This window comes from Pipra filicauda, unplaced genomic scaffold (assembly GCF_003945595.2).
Source record: "Pipra filicauda isolate LSUMZ 115617 unplaced genomic scaffold, ASM394559v2 scaffold115_size4368891_pilon, whole genome shotgun sequence".
Classification (NCBI taxonomy): Eukaryota; Metazoa; Chordata; class Aves; order Passeriformes; family Pipridae; genus Pipra; species Pipra filicauda.
In genome coordinates this window covers 676012-695655 of record NW_024103607.1, presented here as the reverse complement: position 1 = coordinate 695655, position 19644 = coordinate 676012, and the positions used below count along the sequence as shown (strand labels likewise).

General features: G+C 42.5%; 1 protein-coding gene across 5 annotated transcripts; it reads left to right on the top strand.

The window, feature by feature from the left end:
• The first annotated feature begins 4228 nt into the window (after positions 1 to 4228).
• Positions 4229 to 15924, top strand: CHAMP1 (chromosome alignment maintaining phosphoprotein 1). Of its 5 annotated transcripts, none has more exons than XM_039384479.1 (3): positions 4502 to 4755; positions 10165 to 10221; positions 12206 to 15924. In XM_039384479.1, exon 3 carries the CDS (start codon positions 12267 to 12269, stop codon positions 15120 to 15122), a length of 2856 nt encoding a protein of 951 aa, XP_039240413.1. In that variant the 5' UTR covers positions 4502 to 4755; positions 10165 to 10221; positions 12206 to 12266; the 3' UTR covers positions 15123 to 15924. The 5 variants fall into 5 exon arrangements, with proteins under 5 accessions (XP_027599300.1, XP_039240413.1, XP_027599303.1 ...); XM_039384492.1 differs by lacking the exon at positions 4502 to 4755 and having other exon boundaries at positions 8999 to 10221; positions 12206 to 13243; positions 13277 to 15924; XM_027743499.2 differs by lacking the exons at positions 4502 to 4755; positions 10165 to 10221 and adding an exon at positions 4229 to 4265.
• Positions 15925 to 19644: the final 3720 nt, after the last annotated feature.

Sequence of the window (19644 nt, the reverse complement as noted above, 5' to 3'; positions counted from 1 at the left end):
CAGAATAAAACATGCTTAAAAAGGAAAAAAAGTACTTCCCTCCCCAAACCTGATGGAATGTTAAAAATCAGTGGGAAATATGATTTGTGAGTTGGGTGGTGCTGTTTGAGTCTTCAATGATGAGAGGAGAAACTTAAAATTCTCAAGTTATTTTTATTCATATTATAATGGTTTCATTTGAAAGAAAGAATATGTGAAACAAATGGGAAACCTATTGAGTCTTATCTGATCATTTCCAAGTGACTTAAAGGCATGTACTCTGTCTTCCCTGCATCCACTTGGGCTTTTCATTGAAGTTCTTCTTGAAGACTGAAAATGTCATCTTCTTATTACCAAGTGCTTGTTTCTCTCTTAACAGTTTAACTCTCCCAAACCTCTTCACTGCTACATAACTAAAAAATAAATATTTTCTAGATATATTTTGTGGTGTACACTTCATTAGGCCACATTCCAATCTCCTGAACATGTCCCATTTGCATATCTCACCTACAATTAGGAAAATACTATCAAAGGGTCGTTACTGTTACATATATAAATATGGTATTTTGATTTAAATTGACACAAACACAGAAGACATTGGACTGCAGTGTTCTTTGCTCAATTGCAACTAGCAACCTTGATTAGGGAAAAAATAAATACTCTCCGAGAGAGAGTAAAGACTAACTTCAGAGGGGTTTTATATGCTAGTACAAAAATGGCAGATTGACTCATGGTCCATGCAAGATCCATAAACACCTCCCAGCATGTGCAGAAGGCAGGAGATATAAAAACATGCAGAAATTGAAGGTTCTTTTTTCTCCTTTTCTTTAAAAATGTTTATATATTCAAAAGTGAAATATGAATCTTCTGCATAAAACCTGAAGGTGGGATTTTTTGGGGTCTTACAGCATCAAGGGCCTGGCCTGTTACTACAGATCTGTGCCCAGGTCTCTGTGTTGTGCTGCTTTCCAGCTCTGTTATGCAGCAATGCAGATGGTTCTACTGAATGAAACTGAAGTTCCACCCCACATTGTTTCTGAACAGTGAACTTGAATATGGGCACTGATACCTGACATTATCTGCTGGAAGTTCTTGCGTGTTTTTGTCTGCTGTTGAAGGTCAGCAGCATCCAGAAACAAGAGTATGTGTATAATTATGTTCTAAGGCATTCAGACAAGAAAATCGGGATATCAAAGGAAAAATGGAAACACTTCCAAAGCTGAATACACTCAGTGTTGTTTCCTTAAGTTATAATACTATTCTACAATACAAACATTAAAGTTGATTGTGTATTGAAAACTTTTAAGTTCCTTAGTTAAAGATCAAATAGCGAGGAAGAAAACACTTGGGAATACGTTACATAAGGTAGAAATGTATTCAGGAGTATTTAAGACATACTGCCAATGAATTGTGAGCTCTCCATAGCTACCATGTTAGGTAACAGGTTTGTTGCTCTATTAGTTACAGTCGCTAGCACATAATAAGAAGAAAAAAGGCAATTTCAGAAAGTAATTTAGAGGCCTAAGGGAAAGAATTAAATGAAACAAAATAGCTGTCTTGTATGATTATACTCCATGCCTTCAATCTGTTAACATTTTCACTGAGTTCACAAGTGAATATGATCTTTTTTTACATTTTGCTTATGCAAAAAAAAAAAAAAAAGATAATCTAGAACTGCAAACTATATTCAAGCATCTTTCAGAATAATATTAACTGAAAGGGGGAAGACCTATGGAATTTTAGCATGATTTCATAAATCAAATGAAATTGCTAGATGTAGAGGAAAAAAGTTCTTAACAAGTTACAAAAAATGTTTCACTATACAGTACAGAAAAAGTCTATTAAAAAAAAAAAGTTATTCACTGAGGTGGCTTCTAGTGCTTTATGTATTCTCTATCTCTGTTTTCTAGTCCAGTACTTGCTCTGTAATTGCTAATCCAGCAAAAAAATCTCAATGGAGTTTCTTCACCTTCTTTGGGAAAACCTCTTGGCTAGGCTGAAAAGAAATCCTTCAAGTATTCCAAAATCACCTACAGATATCAACAGCATGGAAAAAGAAGAGAAATTTACTTAGTTTGGCCAAGAAGAATGTAATAAATGGGGTACACCTCGTTTGTTTGGAATTTATTAATTGTTTAATTAATTCCATGCTAAATGGAAATTATTAGATAAACTACAGAAGCTAGAAATTAATTCAAAAACCGTGAGCTGGGTGAAAAGAGCTGGCAAACCAGAAAAAGACTGAGATCTCAGGATTAAATGAGAATAATAGTGAAAACAGGTTATTAGCTGGGTTTGGATTGACTTTACACGCTATTTCCAAAAAATGACCAAGGCAGGAGTCAGCTAGTGACATTTTGAGTAATCAAACACAGATAAAAAGCAAGTACAGGAGGGATGAGTAGCAAGAGTGCTCTTAACTGAAGACTTGGATGGAAATAAACATTTGGTTTTTTAAGTTAGTCATGGGAAAACCACAATCCACAACAGGTTAAGGTTCTGGGAAAGTCAGTCACTGTCCTCAAGTGTGTCAGGCACTGCAAGTCCCATAGACATAGGAAAAACTTGCACCTTCACAGCATGCCCCCAAGACCTCCCCCAGGGCACCCAAAAAGCTGCTTATCACTGTTCAGGGAAGATGCTTTCAAGATGTCAGTAAGGGGGCGATCAGGACAAAGAAGGAGGGAAGACTGAGAAAGCTCCTGCTCCCCAAGAGCACATCATATGGGAGACAGCTGAAATCAGGGAACAAGGAAGGTGGGTTTGAACTAAAGGACATGGCAACAATTAATATATAACCTATAGTCAAAGGGAAATGAGCCTGGGACATGACTATACAGAAGAACAGGCAGGTACCCAGCCTGCAGCGCTAGATTTCTCATTGGGATCTAGAGACAGAATAAAGAAAAAAATTCCTCATCGGTCAGTAATTGTGGTTGATCACTACACTTTTGCTACATTTTCACAGCATGTGGGATTGATTTTCTTGAAAACTTAGCTAAAACTGATGAAAAAATACTGCTTCTATCCAAGCAACTGGTGAGGTGCAACAGATCACTGATAAATGCTTCCTGACACAGTGGCTGGTGTCAGTAAGGAAATGCTTCCAAGTGTCCAGTCAAAACCTCCCTGGGGCAGCTTTGAGCCATTCCCATATATCATATTACTGGGTACCACACAGAAGAGCTCAGCACCTCTCTCTCCACTTCTCTTCCTAGGGAAGCTGTAGAGAGCAATATGGTCAGCCCTCAGTCTCCAGGGAATCTTTCCATCACTGGAGGTGTTTTAAGGAAAGACTGGATATGGCACTTATTGTCCTGGTCTGGTTGATGTGGTGGTGTTCGGTCATAGGGTGGACTCAATGATTTCAGAGGTCTTTTCCAGCCTCATTGATTGTGTGATTCTCTCCACACTGAACAAAAGGCACTGTAAAAAAACCAAAAAAACACCCAAAAGACAAAAAGCACTTCCTGAATTGAGTGGCCCAGAAGTGGACACAGTACTTGAGGTGTGGCCTACTCAGCAGTGGTGAAGCCACATCTTGAATCCTGTGTTGAATTCTGGGTCCCTCTGTTCAGGAAGGACAGTGAGGTGCTGGAGCAGATGCAGAGAAGGGCAACAAAGCTGGTGAAGGGTCTGGAACATAAGTCCTGTGAGGAGCAACTGAGAGAGCTGGGGTTGTTTAGCCTGGAGAAAAGAAGGCTCAGGGGTAACCTTATCACTCTAAAACTTCATGAAAGGAGGTCTCTTCTCCCTGGCAACTAGTGACAGGATGAGAGGACACAGTGTTAAGCAGTGCCAGTGGAGGTTAGGTTGGACATTAGGAAGTAATTCTTCACAGAAAGGGCGATTATACACTGGAATGTGCTGCCGAGGGAGGTGGTGGAGTCACCTTGCCTGGAGATGTTTAAGGCAAGAATGCACATGGCACTGAGTGCCATGGTTGGCATGGTGGTGTTTGGTCATAGGTTGGACCCGATGATCTGAGAGGTCTTTCTAACCCGATCTGTGTTTCTGTGCCCCCGTGTTTCTGTGTTTTGGGATCTGTGACTGTCTCCACCCCGGACGAACTCCACTGCGAGCCCCCAGGGGAGGCCGGGCCCCCCCGGTGCTGCAGCGCCCCCTGCCGGCGGGCGCGGAGGGCGCCGCGGCCCGGCCCCGCCCCCGTCTCTGCCGCCGCCGCGCACGTGACCCGGCCCCGCCTCCCGCCGCCGCCGCCGCCATTGGCGGGGGGAGCCCGGCCCGGCCCCCCCGGCCCGCGCCCGCCGCCCCGGAGCTGCCGAGCGGTGAGTGCGGCCGGCGGGGCCCGCGCGCCCCCGCTCCCGCCCGGGGGGCCGCCGCGCTCCCTCCCTCCCCCTGCGCACCGCGCCTGGGCCTTCCCCTAGACCGGACCCCGCCGCGCGCGGGGCGACGGCAGCCGGTGCCGGCGCGGGGGGAACAAAACCGGCGGGGCCGCGCACGGCAGGGAGGGAGAGGGGAGGCGGCGGGGGAGAGCGCCCAGCGGGGCGGGAATGAATGGGCGGGCGGCGTTACCCCCGGCGCCGGCAGGGCCGGGCAGCGCGGAGCCGGGAGCGCCGGGCCCGCAGGCACCCGCTGCCCGCGGGAAAGTTGCAGCGGTGCCGGCGGGGCGAGGGGCGGGACGGACACGCTGCCGGATCTGCTGTCCTGGGATAGCGAGTACGGCACGGGACGTGTCCCCGCCGGGACCAGGCCCTTCCCTGATGACAGAAATAGCTGCCAGGAGCGGCTGCGTCGCACGTGGGAGCAGGGAAGCAGGTGCAGAGCCAGGGCTCACAACGTGCACGATTCTGGGACGCATGTCCTGGGAGGAGCGGCTCAGGGAGCTGGGGGTGTTTAGCCTGGAGAAGAGGAGGCTCAAGGGTGAGTGATCTTATCACTTTGCAACCGTCTGACAAGAGGTTGTAGCCAGGTGGGGATCGGCCTCTTCTCCCAGGCAACCAGCGACAGCATGAGAGGACATAGTCTCCAGCAGCGCCAGGGGAGGTTTGGGTTGAACATTGGAAAGAAATTCTTCGCAGAAAGGGTGATTAGATGCTGGAATGGGCTGCCCTGGGGGGTGGTGGAGTCACTGTCCCTGAAGGTGTTTAAGGAAAGACCGGATGTGGTACTGAGTGCCATGGTCTAGTGGACGTGGTGGTGATCAGTCATAGTTGGACTTGATGATCTCAGAGGTCTTTTCCAGTCTAATTGAATTCTCTGATTCTGTGAATTGTTTATAAGTGAGGAATATAGAAACTTTGGATTTCATTTTTCTCTTACGTAATCTCCCCTTGAACCCCATTTGCTTTCAGAGCAGTGTAAATGAAATTCTTACCCTCATGTCACCAAGATTCTCAACCTTAATTCACAGTTCCTGACTAGATTAAATGCTCTAGTGGGTCCAGTGGCACTTCACCAGCTCAGGTTCAGCACTGCAGCAGTAGCATTTCTGGGGTCATTTTTGGAAGCCGTGCACGTGGAATTGTGAACTTGGAGTTAGAAATCCTTGTCAGAATTACATGGAGTTAATTTTTTTCTATCCCAAATCTGTCATAGGTACATTGATTTTACTCTGCAGTTTAGACTGTTATTAGATGTTGTGTTGAGAACTAATGTTATTCTCTTGATGAAGAGAATTGTCAATCTCATAATGAAGAGCGAAATCTTGCAAAAGAGCTCCAGTTCTGGCCACTTTGTTTCTTAAATCATTTGCATGTGCATCAAGTATTGTCACTTTGCAACTCTCCTGTAACTTGAACCTTGAAAACATGGAACCTCATAATATAGCCATTTCATTCCTGGATCTGGTGTCTCCCATATTCTCAGCATATCTTAGCATTCAGTGGCTGGTTGGGTCAGGGTGTTTGTGCCTTGTTTAGGTGTGCAGTTTTAAAGACCTGGTTCAGCAATTGTTGCTCGTGGAACTTAACCCAAATAGATTGACTGTTAGCTGGGAGTTCAGATGGTGAAGATGCAGTCAAATTCCTGTGGACGCTTCTGGATTAGCAGGAGCATAGTGCTGCCTGTCCTGTTCATGGTGCATTGGAAGTGACCCCCGTACCTGCCATGTGCATTGTGAAGCGCCTGCTCTGCCACACTGTAGGGATGTTTGTGTGCAGCTTCCTCTGGTAGCTAAACTTCTGTTTGTCAGTCACAACACAGGGATGTAGCTTCAAGAGAAGCACCATGCTGCCACCAGACTGCCATTTACTTTTTGGCACTGCAGAACATGTCACTTTTCCTTTTGCTTAAACACAGCAGTAGTCTGGATCTGCTCCTGCTAGCAGAGGCAGTGAAGCAACTATCCAGCTTTCTTGTGCTGGGAACACACTTACCATTGACCCTCTTCACTGATAGAGGATATTGCTGATCTGGTTGCCTATACAAAACTTCCAAGGCCGATGAAAATTAAACAGTGATCCTTCCTGTGCAGGGGCTGATACAGGGAATCCAATGCAGGGCGTTGCAGAAAAATCACAGGGTTTTCTTCTGGAGGGTTTTCCCAGTTGTTTTGGTGTCATCGATGTGTGTTGCATGTCCTCTGTCTGCTTGAGTCTCACCAGGCTTGATTATTTATTGAGAGGAAAAGAGTTCTAGAGCCTTCTGCCAGTGAGAACCAAGACAGCCTTATCTGAGCAATGATATGACGGACTACTTGTTGCTGTGTTCTGAAATTCTTCATGGAATATTAAAAGCAACCTGTAATTTTCTGTGCTCACAGGCAGTCTACATCTTTAGTTTTGAGCCCTGACTGCTTCCCTGTCGTGCTGCCTCATGACAGTTACAGCTTAACCTCTGTAGAGGAAAAATGCAGACATATATTAAATGTTGCAATGCTGAGTGTAGAGTGTGTTTATTAAAAATTATCAGGAATGATTGGTAGACTTGTAGCTATGAAATTGAGAAGTGGAGACAGGTTGTTCGCTGCTAGAGCCAGTGTTGTGCCATTCCCTGTGTGGACTCATTCTTATATCTCCTGTGCATTTCTTTTTTTCCACGGGGAGGTTTCTGAAAGGCTGCAGGAATTATGGCTTAATCTTTAGTGAGATCCTTATGGAAGATGGGATGTGGAATCCAGGAACTGTTTCTGAAGTGCCTGTGTGTGTTGACTGGGAAGACATCAGGAGATCTCTCCGCTCTATGCATTAGCTTAGGACATTCCTGTTTCTCAGTCTAACATGAGCTCAACAGGGATTTCTGATGCTGTTTGACTCTGCTCTGCAGTTGCCCTGCAATATATGTAACCAACTTTTGGTTGATAAATTTGCATTTATCTCATTGCCTCTGACTTCTTGGGTGCTTCCGTCTGCTAAATCATGACTTTAATCTCTTGGGTGCTGAGCACCAAGCAAGAAAATAGTGATGGTTGTTCTTTTCTAGGTAGATAAGTGTCCTCATTTCCAATCCTTTCCCCCTGCTATTTTTCTGTTTTTCCTGTGATGGAGGAGATTATGGCCAGGACTGCAGTGTAGGGGACAAGGAACTGGTGTAAGGATCTTCAGCATCTCTGTGGAGAGAGAGCTGATGGTAGGAACCTTTGTATGTAAGTTCTAGACGTATGTAGGTTCTAGATGTGTGAAAGAAGAGGGGGGGGATAGGTGGCTGATGGAGCAGGAGAGACTGGTGGTCCCACCACTGAGACTTCTGTATCTCTTCGAGCAGCTTTTAATGTGAGTGATGGCCATTGATTTGTGTCACTTCAGGTCATCTAAGAGCTGGGTTGGTGCTGATGCTGTTACTGTGCTTGACATCTGTGGATATAGTGAGCTTATAGACAGAAGCACTTATCTGTTCAGGTAGATTTCAGTGGAAAACTTCATGTCATAGGAAGACTCTGAATGAGTCTTGGCTGCCTTAAGTTTAGTATTGCAAACTTCAGAATCTTAGTTGAATCATAGTATTTCGTCTTGAACTGGAGGCAGGATGCAGACACAGGACAAGCATAAATGCTGGGCTTCAGGCTTCTGCTACGATTGTAATTTGTAATGTGTTCTCAATTTGTAATGTGTTCTCGGAGCAGATAATTAGTTCTGTTTGGCCGCATCTGTATTTGTTTTCTCAGTGTTGCAGCCATGAAAAGTGAGAAAAGTAGGAGGGGATGCAGAAAGATCAATTAAGGAATGCGTTGTGCTTTGTGGTGTTGAAGTGGCATGCAGCCTCAGCTGTAGCCACTGCTGCACTGCATATCCTGTAATTGAGAGTTTGTGTAGGGGTGATGCTCAACTGTTCTTTTTACAATATATGTATGGCCTGGCAGAGTGTTCAGCAAAACAGAGTGGCCTGGGGCCTGCACAGCAGTTATCTATATGTGCATGGGTGGCAGCTTCTTTGTTGCTCCCAGGAGTATTCAGGCAGGCCTGAGACATACTCTAGTGGCCATCTCCCTTCTGCTTTGTTTCATGGGGGACCTGTTGCTCATGGCAATTTGATCTTCATCCTGAAATTCATACTCTTCCTCAAAGGGCTTCAGAAGGCTAGAATGATGTTTGGATTAAGTACTTGGTCCCATTCTCTACAGTGCACATGGAGCACCCTGACAAATTGATCACACCAGTTATTTTCTTTACCCTTTTTATGGGTTTGAGTTGGAGCAGTGCAGATCTAGTTCCCTTTAATGTCTGTAGTAGTTCATTTACACTGAGGGAGTGTGGTCCATCTCTCTTAGTGTTGCCAAAAAGATGCTGCTGAGCACAGATTCCATCACAGTTCATGCAGGTCCAAAGCCATGGAGACCTGGTTACTGAGCATATGGTTTCTAGATTGGCTGGCTCTGCTGGTGTGGAACTGTTTAGAAAACAATGACGTGTTGTTCCTTACACTTTCACCGAAATACAGGACCTAGTGCAGAACAAGTTCTGGTGCAGGAGTAGGCGGCAAAGAGCAGTGTGAAGCAGACAGTTGTCAGTGTGATAAACCTGAGTATAGAGGAGAGCATCAAACAGAGCCATGTAGAGACAGTGGCATTGGAGCTCAAAGAGAGAAGGGAGAGGAGGGATTGACAGGACAGTCTTTCATGTAGAGACAGTGGCATTGGAGCTCAAAGAGAGAAGGGATAGGAGGGATTGACAGGACAGTCTTTCAGACTAGCTGTTTAGATATATGCTAAGTGAACCAGCAACATCTCAGAGTTCATTCCCTCAGAAGTGTTTCAACAAATTTAAATTGACAGCATGAGTTAGTAGTAGCTCAGTGCTGTTTAAGTTTGTTACTGATCTCACAGTAACTATTCTAAAACTAGATTTACTGTTCCGTATACTCATGGCCTAAGATGCTGCAATAACAAAGAGTTGTCTTGCTCAGTAGTATGCCTTAAATAGATAGAGATTTCAACAGAAGAGGCAGTTTCTTCAGTGACTGCCAGCTACAGTGGGCTGAAGTTACAAAACTACAAATGCTGAGTGATGGCAGTGTAAGAACTCTTTAATGTTATTTCTTATGCCAAAGGCTTGAATGTCAAGACCTTTGGATGTCTGGGCTGTGCCTGTAACTTCTTTGGTTCCAAAATACTCTCGTGGTCAAAAAAGCTTAGCAGCAACTTGGACAAGTTTTGGAAGGGAGCCAGGGACTCTTTCTCACTGTTGTATTTGGAAAGAAAATGGAAAGTTTCATCATAAGGTAAGATAGAACTGAATAAAAGGAGAGGATGGGAGATAGGGAGTGTAGTTGAGTGAATTACAGAAAACTGCAGAAATGGCAAAAGTTAGGTGATGTGCGAAGGGGAGGGAAGTTGTGAAGACAATAGCAAATATTGTCTGGTAGATTTTGTTGTAAGCTGTGGTAAATTCAATTTGGAAAATCCTTTTTTGTTTTCTAGAGAGAAGAAAATGGATAATTCAGGATTACCATCAATTTTGGAATTGACAAAATCCCTTTCAAGTCTAAAAATGCGATTAGTGCAGTATGTCCTAATTACGTTCTGCTGTGATTTGGTAAAAAAGCCTCCTTTTTATTTACCTTGTATAAGCAATTCAGAATTTTTGGCTTTCAAATTGAAATCTTCCATTCCTACCATCGTGCCAAATCCCCCAAACAAAACATACACTGTAATTCATAAAGACTTGAAGGTCTTTTGGAGTGTTAAGTAAGACATGACTTGCTTTGGGTTTTTACAATTGGCAAGTTATTTGCTCTTGCAGTTACAGACCACTGTACTCTATCTTTCTGTTTTGTTTTGATCTTTTGCAGGAATAAAAAGTTTGTTTTAAGACTTCAGGAAGTGTTTCATGGTCAACACTGAATGCGGTGTGTACTACATTTTGAGGTGTCTTTTGTATGGCTGCCGGTAGCACTGGGAAACTGCAACTTACACCCTGAAGGTCCTCCCACTTCAGTGTTTGTGGAGCAGTGCACTTCTCATGTGCAGCTGGACTGCAGTTGGGTGCTGTGCATTTGTCTCATAGTTGTAAAGTAGGATCCTTCTTAAAGCTCTGTCTGTGGTCCTGCTATGCTTCCCAATTGGAAATCTACCTGTTCCTGTGACTTAATGTGAAGTGTGTATGCACACTGCATGCAAAGAAGTTGTTCCATGAGCAGCTGAGCTAGTGAACCTTTATTTCTTAGGGATTTGTGTCCTCTGCTTCTCAGCCTGTCCCTCTTTCTTGTTTTTTTTTGCTGTATCCATCTCATCCTTTAGCAGCACTGCTAATTTGCTTCCATTCTGTCCCTGCCCCAAACCCAAAGCATCTCACTGCTGTAGTATTTTTAATTGTCTCTTTCTCCCTAATTACAGGCTGAATCAGACACTGCTTGTTCTGCGTGTTTTTGCATACTGACCATTTGTGCAGAGGCTAAACAGAACCAGGCACTGTGAAATGACATATTCGGCTGTAGCCTCAGTGGAGGCATTGCTTTCATTCTCTACTCAGTTCCTGATTTTCTTGAAATGTGTAGAAATGTAAAACAAGGCTGGATTGCTTTGTCTAGTTTGATTGGCGTTGACTATAGGGCAAAGTGTTTGTGTAAGCCTCATTTCCATGAGAAACAAGGGTAAAAATGCCTTAGGAATAAATTAAGGAAACTTGCTTGAATGCATATTTTTAGATTTGTTTTTAGTCTAATATATATTTAGACAGGAAAATTAGTGTTAAAATGACACAAAGATTTTGAGTGTTTTGAAGCAGTGTGTCTTACAAGACCCCCCAAAATTAGGTTGATGGCTTAGCATGATAATCACGTAACAACTGTTTAATTTCAACTTAGAGAAAAAAACCTGTTCATTTCACTTAAATGTCCAACAATTCCTTTTTACTTTCCACTTTTATGTGAATATAACTTACAGAATATGGTTTTCAGCTTATTGTAGTAGCTGATCCAGATAAATTCTGTTGGAAATAGTGGAATCTAGCCAAATCATTAAAAGATAATTGCATTTCAGATGCTGCATTTCTGGGGGGGGTTGTGTTTGTTTTTGGGGTGCTTGTTTGGTTGGTTGGTTTGTTGTCGAGGTTATTTTGTTGTTACTTTGTTTTTTTTTAAGGTCTTACAAATGCAATAATTTTGAGAAATTCTCGTCTTTCTCTTTGTAGTGAGGCAAAAAATGCTTTTGATACATAGGACTGTCAACTACACCAACTGAAGAAAACACCCTGTTGTTTTTCTTAAATAGTATTTTTGTTGTTATTAGGGCAGCAAATGAAATAATGGAATGGAAACGATTCTTTTTATAATGGATAAAGTTTTTATGATCAGCAGCATTTTTTTCATGTAATTAGTGAAAGGAAAACAGTGTTTAACAGATGAAAACAGGGCCTAGGATTTAGGCTGCTGTTTTCTTGAATTTTTTTTGTCTTTGTCAAAAATTGCTGATTTGTTTTGAAATTTAATGATGAAGGTGTGTTTTTGAAATGTCTTTATCTCAGTGGCAGTATTTCAAAGGGCTTTTTGTTTTCAGTTTACTTGTGTAATGGAGAAAGCAAGTCAGGTTTATCAAGTGAAATATCACCTGGGTTCTTTTTTTTTATCGTTTGCTTCCAGATTTTTTACAGAGGTAGGAAAGCCTATCATTAAATATTAGCTTTGTTTTTTTCAAGCTCAGCTGATGTAAAATGAATTCCAGAGTTGGAGACACCTATGTTTGTATTTCTTTATGAAGTTATTAGTACCTGTGCAAAACTTAGGCTTTCTAAAAAGAGGCGTGGGAGGGGAAATGCACCTGATTATTTAGGAATGACAAAGAGTTGAAATTAACATGGACAACTGACTATACAGATTTTTTCCTTTATTGCAGAAACTGAAACTTCCTCTTTAAAAGGTGCAGCGCTGTGAAAACTGTTACTGACCGTAGAAAAATGGACATGTTGCAGATACTCCGTAAAACCACAGAACGCTTAGAGTGTGACCACTGCAGCTTCAGAGGAACGGACTATGAAAACATACAAATTCATATGGGTACCGTTCACCCAGAGTATTGTGACGAAATGGATGCTGCTGGTTTGGGTAAACTTATATTTTATCAAAAGAGTGCAAAACTGTTTCACTGCCACAAATGCTTTTTTACCAGCAAGATGTATTGCAACGTGTATTATCACATCAAAGCACAGCATGCAGCACCTGAGAAGTGGAATGAGGAGCGGAAGGAACGAGTAGAAGGAGATTCAGATTCATCCAAAAAAAGTGTCACATTGGAGCCACAGAAACCTTCCCTTTCCCCTGAGTCGCACAAACCTGCCCTTTCTCCTGAACTCCCCAAATCTGAACCTGTTGTTTCCCCCAAGCTTCAGAAATCTTCTGCGTCTCCAGAGCCCCAGATATCTGCTCAGGTGACTTCCTCAGAGGCAGACAAGTCAGCCCAGACTGTATCCCCAGATCCAGAAAAATCAGCCCAGGCTACATCTCCAGATCCAGAGAAGTTAGCCTCAGCTGTGTCCCCTGATCCACAGAAGCCATCCCCACCTGTGTCCCCCGATCAACTGAAGCCATCTCCTGCTGTGTCCCCTGACCCACAGAAGCCATCTCCTGCTGTGTCCCCTGACCCACAGAAGCCAGCCCCAGCTGTGTCTCCAGAGCCCCGGCGGCATTCCCCAGCTGTGTCTCCAGAGCCCCGGCGGCATTCCCCAGCAATGTCTCCAGAACCCCGGCGGCATTCCCCTGCTGTATCACCAGAGCCCCGGCGCCATTCTCCTGCAGTGTCTCCAGAACCCCGCAGATACTCCCCAGCTGTGTCACCAGAGCCAAAGAAACCTACTCCAGCAGTATCCCCTGAACCACGGAGGTATGCCCCAGCTGGGTCTCCTGAGCCACGGAGGCATCCCTCCCAAATGCGTAGGCCTGCTTCTGCTTCTCCTCCTGAAACCCGGAGGCCTGCTTCTGCGGTTTCACCGGAGTCATGGAGACCTGGTCCGACTGTTTCCCCTGAGCCCTGGAGGTCTCACGAGGTGCAAAAGTCTCCCACGGTTTCTCCCTGGGCTCCAAAGCCTGCCATGTCAGTGTCCATAGAATCCCGGAGGTCTGCCCCTGAATCTCGAAGGCCTGTTGTGTTGCCAGAACCTAGGAGGGTTGTTTCTGACTCGTGTAAGTCTACGTCGTTTTCTGAATCCCAGAAGTCTACTCTTGTTTCTTCTGAGCCATGGAAACCCATCTCATCTGTTTACCCTGAAGGCTGGAAACCTGTTCTGTCCCCTGATACATGGAAGCATTCTCCCCCTGTTTCTCCTGAGCTTCGAAAGTCTAGTCACACTGTTTCCTCAGACTCTTGGAAGCCTCCTTTCTTTCCTGAGGTCCGTAAGCCCGGTATTTCAGTATCTCCTGAACCTTGGAAACTCTCTGAGTCACGGAAATCTATGTATTTTTCTGAAACTCAGAAATCCACCTCTGCTGCTTCGTCTGAGATTCAGAAACGGGCTCATTTCCCTGAACCTCGGAAAAGAGTGCTGTTCCCAGAGTCTCGTAAATCTAATCCTACTGCTTCTACTGATGTCCAGAAACGTGCCGTCTTTTCTGAGCCCCAGAATCAAATATCTACTTCTGCTTTTTCTACTGAAGGTCAAAAACAAGCCCTGTGTTCTGAAACCCAGAAATCAGCTCTTGTTTCTTCTGAAGTCCAGAAGCACGCCCTATTTTCTGAAGCCCAGAAACTTGCTCCCATTTCCTCTGAAGTTCAGGAGTCTACTTCCTTTCCAGACTCTCAGAAATCCACATCTCCTGAAATTCAGAAACATGGCCTCTTTACTGAGTCCCAAAAACCTACTCCTGTTTCTCCTGAGACACCCAAACAAGTTGTTTTCACTGACTCCCAGAAATCTGCTATTTCCCCTGATGTTCAAAAGCACGCTGTATTTTCTGAGATGCAGAAACCTGCTGCTGCTTTATCCTCTGACGTCCAGAGACATGCTGAAACTACTGTACCTTCTGAAATCCAGAAGAATATCCTGTTTTCCGAGCCTCACAAGTCTGCTTCAGGCTTTTTCTCCGAGCCCCAAACACCTAGCGAGTCTGGCGAGAGTGACTTTCTTTCTCACGCTTTAGATGATCAGAAACCACTGGATGACTTATTCTCACAGGATGAACAATCATTATTAGCCAAAGAATCACCAGAAGACATGCTATATTCATGCCCAAAAAAGAAGCCCAAGAAGGAAAACCAGGAGAACTCAGATTCTGAACTAAATATCAGTGAGTGTGGAAAAACAGAGTTGGACTCAATGGAGATAAAGGAACAAGAATCCAACAGTGACCAAGAGCAGTATGATATGGAGTCATCTGATTATGGCAAAGAGAGCAAAATGGATGCAACTACTCCCACGCAGCCACAGTGTGTGCTGCAGTTTACTGAAGAAAAAGAGGCTTTCATCTCTGAGGAAGAAATAGCAAAATACATGAAGCGTGGCAAGGGAAAGTATTACTGCAAAATTTGTTGCTGTCGTGCAATGAAAAAAGGTGCTGTCTTGCACCATTTAGTTAACAAGCATAATGTTCAAAGCCCATACAAATGTAAAATATGTGGCAAAGCTTTTCTCTTGGAGTCTCTTCTTAAAAACCATGTTGCTGCTCATGGTCAAAGTTTGTTGAAGTGTCCCCGTTGTAATTTTGAATCAAATTTTCCTCGAGGCTTTAAGAAACATTTAACCCATTGCCAAAGCCGTCATAGTGATGATGCACCTAAAAAACACTTGGACAACCTTGAACCGCTTGAAGAACAAATTTAATCTTTTTTTCTCCTTGTGCTAGAAAAGCTAAATTTGCAGAAGTGTTCAAAGTGTTACTGTATGTTAACCAAGTAGTTTAGCTGATCTGACAAGTCAGAAGATGCATGGTTTATTGTGCTATGTTTACCTTGTCTTTTATAGCTGTATTACTAAAGAGATTTACTTTTGAAAGTCATTTTAAATACGTGTTCATGTCTTTGTATTACCCATCAGTAGAGTCATATTTTATTTTTCAGATGTACTATGTTTTTGAAACCAAAATGGATACAAAATAGTTTTCTAAAGATTTGTAAAACGTATAGGCAATGAAGGACTGGAAAGGCAAGCAATCCATATTTTCCTGTGAAGACAACTACAACTTGTTTTTTCACATTTGTTAAATGTTGTATTTTTAAAAATGTTTTTATCAAGTTCTCAAATCTAAAATTCTCACTAAATTGAATGTGAATGAGCCAGGTATGAGAAACTACCAATGTCCTGGAGTAATGATGCCCTGACGTTGTAATTGAGTGTACAGTCAATTGTTGGAAATTCATTGCACTCAATTCTTCGACTTACTTGTCTCAGATTTAGAAGCATCAAGGTACCTATTTTGTGATTCTGTGTTTTGGCCATGTTTTAAGCATGTACTAATATACATTAAATTGATAGATTAATGTCGGACTATGTATAGCTCAACACTTTCTCTTGATGATTCAGATGTTTGTAATGTCAGACAACCTCTAATTTTCTTGTATTTGGTGAAATGTTATGCTTTAATGTTTTAACAATAAAAAGAAACCCAACCTGGTGTTAGCCATTTTCCTTTTTGTTTTTGGTTTTTTTTTTCAAATCAAGAATGAAACCTTTCATGTTCAACATATTCTCTTCTAAGTATCTCTGGCAACAAGAGATGCAGAATTACTGAGGAGTTCTGCTCTGAATGCTTCAACTTCCCGGTCATCAGCCTGTGAAAGAAGGGTTAGTCTAAATTTCATGTCTGTTTTAGAAAAACACATCATATGTAAATGAAGGAAAACATGCAAAACAAGAATTTGTGCATTGTTATTTAGCATGCTGTCCTGTGTGATTTGCATATTATCTGTTAAAAAAGCGTAAGTACTTTATAATTCAGAAGGAATATAGATTTTAAGTGGAGGTATCACAAGGAAGGTTTAATTCTTTTCAGGCTAAATTATGCATATACTTAAGGTGTTGTAAGTATTGGTTTAGAATATGAAGGTGTTAGTGTTAAATAGTAAAAAAGTCTTAGAGTGTAAGCTCCCATCAAAGAGCTCTCGGTTGGTTTGACTGAAGCCAGTACTTTATTCCTTTTGTCTTTCAAGAGTGTTCTGGAAGTATGGCAAAAGGTATTTAAAGCTCTGTACTTCAATGATTTCTCAGCACTGCCTATTTAGAGAAGGAGTTAACTTCCTACCATGTCGATAGAAATAACTTGAATGCATTCTGTGACTTACTAAAAGCCAACAGAAATAATTCACTTGACAGCATAGAATCATAGATTCATTCTCTGCTTCCTAAGTATTAGCAAATACTATTTCTTACAATGACAAATAATGCACATTAATGAAAGTCAGCATAGTGAAATAATTTCCTAACTCTACAGTATATCCTTAATATATACTTGGGTATAACACAATATTCAACTTTCAGATTCTCTGAATTTTTAAAGGAGGTTATTTTAATAGGTAAGCATATGACTGAAAAAATGCCTCTGTATGGACTTTTAGGCAGTTTCTTTTATACAATCCCTATCCTTGGAGATAAATCTTTTCCGTGTATGCTTGGAAGGATGCAGTCATTTTCACAAAGAATGGATGAGGGAAAGTACAAAATGAAAACAGAATAAAGAAACACCAGAAGGATGTTAACTGTGGCCATACATGCTGTACGAACTTACCTTCATCTTTTTATTGTAAAAAGAGGTTAATAATTGTATGGAATGTCCAGTCATGTTTTCAAAGTGCATTTTCACAAGCATTCTCTCAAACTAAAAGTATTCTGTAGAGAACGCATTTCATATTTGGGAAGAGATTCTTGCAATTACTAGTTTCAGTAATATTTTCTCTTATTCCACCATACCTAAGAGTATCTATATATATACCTGGTATACCTGTCTAGGTATATCTGTATGTTGCTTAAGCTCTAGGTCAAAGAAATCATATAGAATGTAACCTAGAATGTGAACTTATATATAATGTTAATGGTACTGGTTGGTGTTATATTAATTGGGGGGAGGAAATATTATTAAAATCTGAAGACCATTTAGGGTTCAGTGTTTAAAATAAGAATTATGGGCTTCACAATTGCCTATTCTGAGAAAGATTATAAGAAGAATTAAATTTTAATTCATATAGTAGAAGCCAAGTCAAAGGAATTCTTGCTGATTTGTTCAGGTTACAGAATCTGCTGGGAACTTGCTGTTTTTTTCTTGTGTTGTTGAGTTAGTCTGTTGATCTGACTTGTCTTGCAGCTGCAAGTGCTGGTGCAATGGAAGTAAGTGTGAGGGGAACATTTCTTCTGAAGGTAGAGGCCCAAGTCCAGAAGGGACAGTGAGCTCAAGTGGGCTTATGGTAACTCAGAAACTGCACCCTCCATCACAGACATGCTAGCTAAGTTGCTCATCTATGATGTCCTGGCAACTCAGTTGCATTATTTCTTCACATCTGCCTCTTACCTGTCAGTTGTCTGCTGGGTTGGTCTTTTCTTTTGCTGCCTCTCTACCTTTGTAGTCTATGTTACTGAATGCTCCAGGCAAGATTCTTCTTAGGCCTCGTGAGAGAGTGCCAAAGCCACAAGTGCTAACCCCTGACAAAAAGGATAAATTGTGTGTGTATGCTTAGTGTTTCATTAGCTGAGCTCAGAGCCTTGGAGTCATAGCTGAGACCTGCTGTTCTGTTGAAGCTGAGGGGTAGCCCTCATTGTACCTGGACAATCCATGACTGCAGCAGAGGTTTGTATAGGTATCAAAACTAGATTTCCTGATTCCCTGTCTCAAATGCTTGTATTAATATTAACTCTTCAAAGTGCACAACCGTCTGAAATGTCAGACTAACGCTTCCCCCTTTTGTGTCTGTGAACATTTGACTGTTCCTAACTAGAAGTACATAGATGTACGGATGCTGTACCTTTCAAGCTCCAGAGTTTAAGCAAAACAGTGGAGAAGCAGGCACTGATTCCCAATGGCTTTCTCCAGTGCTGCAAGAGAAAATTTAAAAATAGTTTTCTCTTTGTATACTCAGCATTTAGTTTCATTCCTTATTCTCCTCCATGCACAGCTGTAGAACTTGAAGCATATTGAGGAAAACCAGTTCCTTTTAAGTAACTTCCAAACCTGCATTTTAAAAGTGAAAAGAAAAATAAATCATTTAAATCTAATGATGAAAATGAAATGCTTGTATTAAGAATAAAGATACCTAACATAGGTACCTGTCATTGTGACTTTGTAGAAGACTAGAAGTTTTACCAGTTACAGCATCCATACGTCTATGTACTTCTAGTTAGGAATAGTCAAATGTTCACAGACACAAAAGGGGGAAGCTTCTGGCAGCTTCTCAGAAAAGCCCCCCATCCTTCTGTAGCCCCTCACTACTAAAACCTGGCCATGCAAAGCCAACACGTAAGTGCTGCCTTAGTGGAAAAAGCTTGAACAAGGAAAACATGGGACTGCTACTGGGTGGGGTGGGTGGATTGGTGACTGCAGACACAGAAAAGTTTGAGGTACTTAGTGCCACCTTTGTCTTGCCCTCACCAGCAAGGTCTCCCAGGCCTCTGTGATTACTCCAAGGGTTGAGGGAGTGGAATTACTACCATTAGAGAGGGTTGAGTCGGGAGTTACTCAATCTCAACTCGTACAAGTCCATGGGACCCTATGGATGGTGTCCCAGGGTGCTGTGAGCATTGGCTGATGTCTAAGGCAGTTGTATCTTTGATGGAGTTATCACTGGCATTCTATGAACATTAATACTTATGGTGACTCTGAGGACAGAATCTTTTTGAAAATTGAAGCAGGGGGATGTACATCTTAAAGCTTCTTCAGTTCTCCCTCTTCCTGCAGAGTTTCCAAAGATGTAACATCTTCAGCAATGCAGTTGCTACAGACGTGAGTTGGCTTGGTGGTGCTGTTTTGTTACGGAGAACAGGAAAGCTGGTAAGGACCAAATGAAGAGTTTGGAGAAAATGAGCTCTGCAGTTGAAATTATATCTCAGCATGTCAGTAACACACATATTGGTACTACCGCCTCATAGGTGGGACAGAAGGTTTTTACACGAAGACCATATGTGCACCTTTCTGATGTGGCTCTGGCTTAAGGGGTTACTGCTCTCAGCTGTCTGATTCCCTCTGTCTGTGCACTGTTCCTTAACCCCTTTTTGTTGAACTGTTCACCTGTGTGATTTCTAAAGCAGAAACTAGTCTCTTAAAATGTCTTGTCTGTAAATAGTTTTTTTTCAAAACCAGAATAATTTGTAAGTGCCTGCATTTATGGCTAAATGAAGCATCCCACTGTGGTGCAGATGGTAT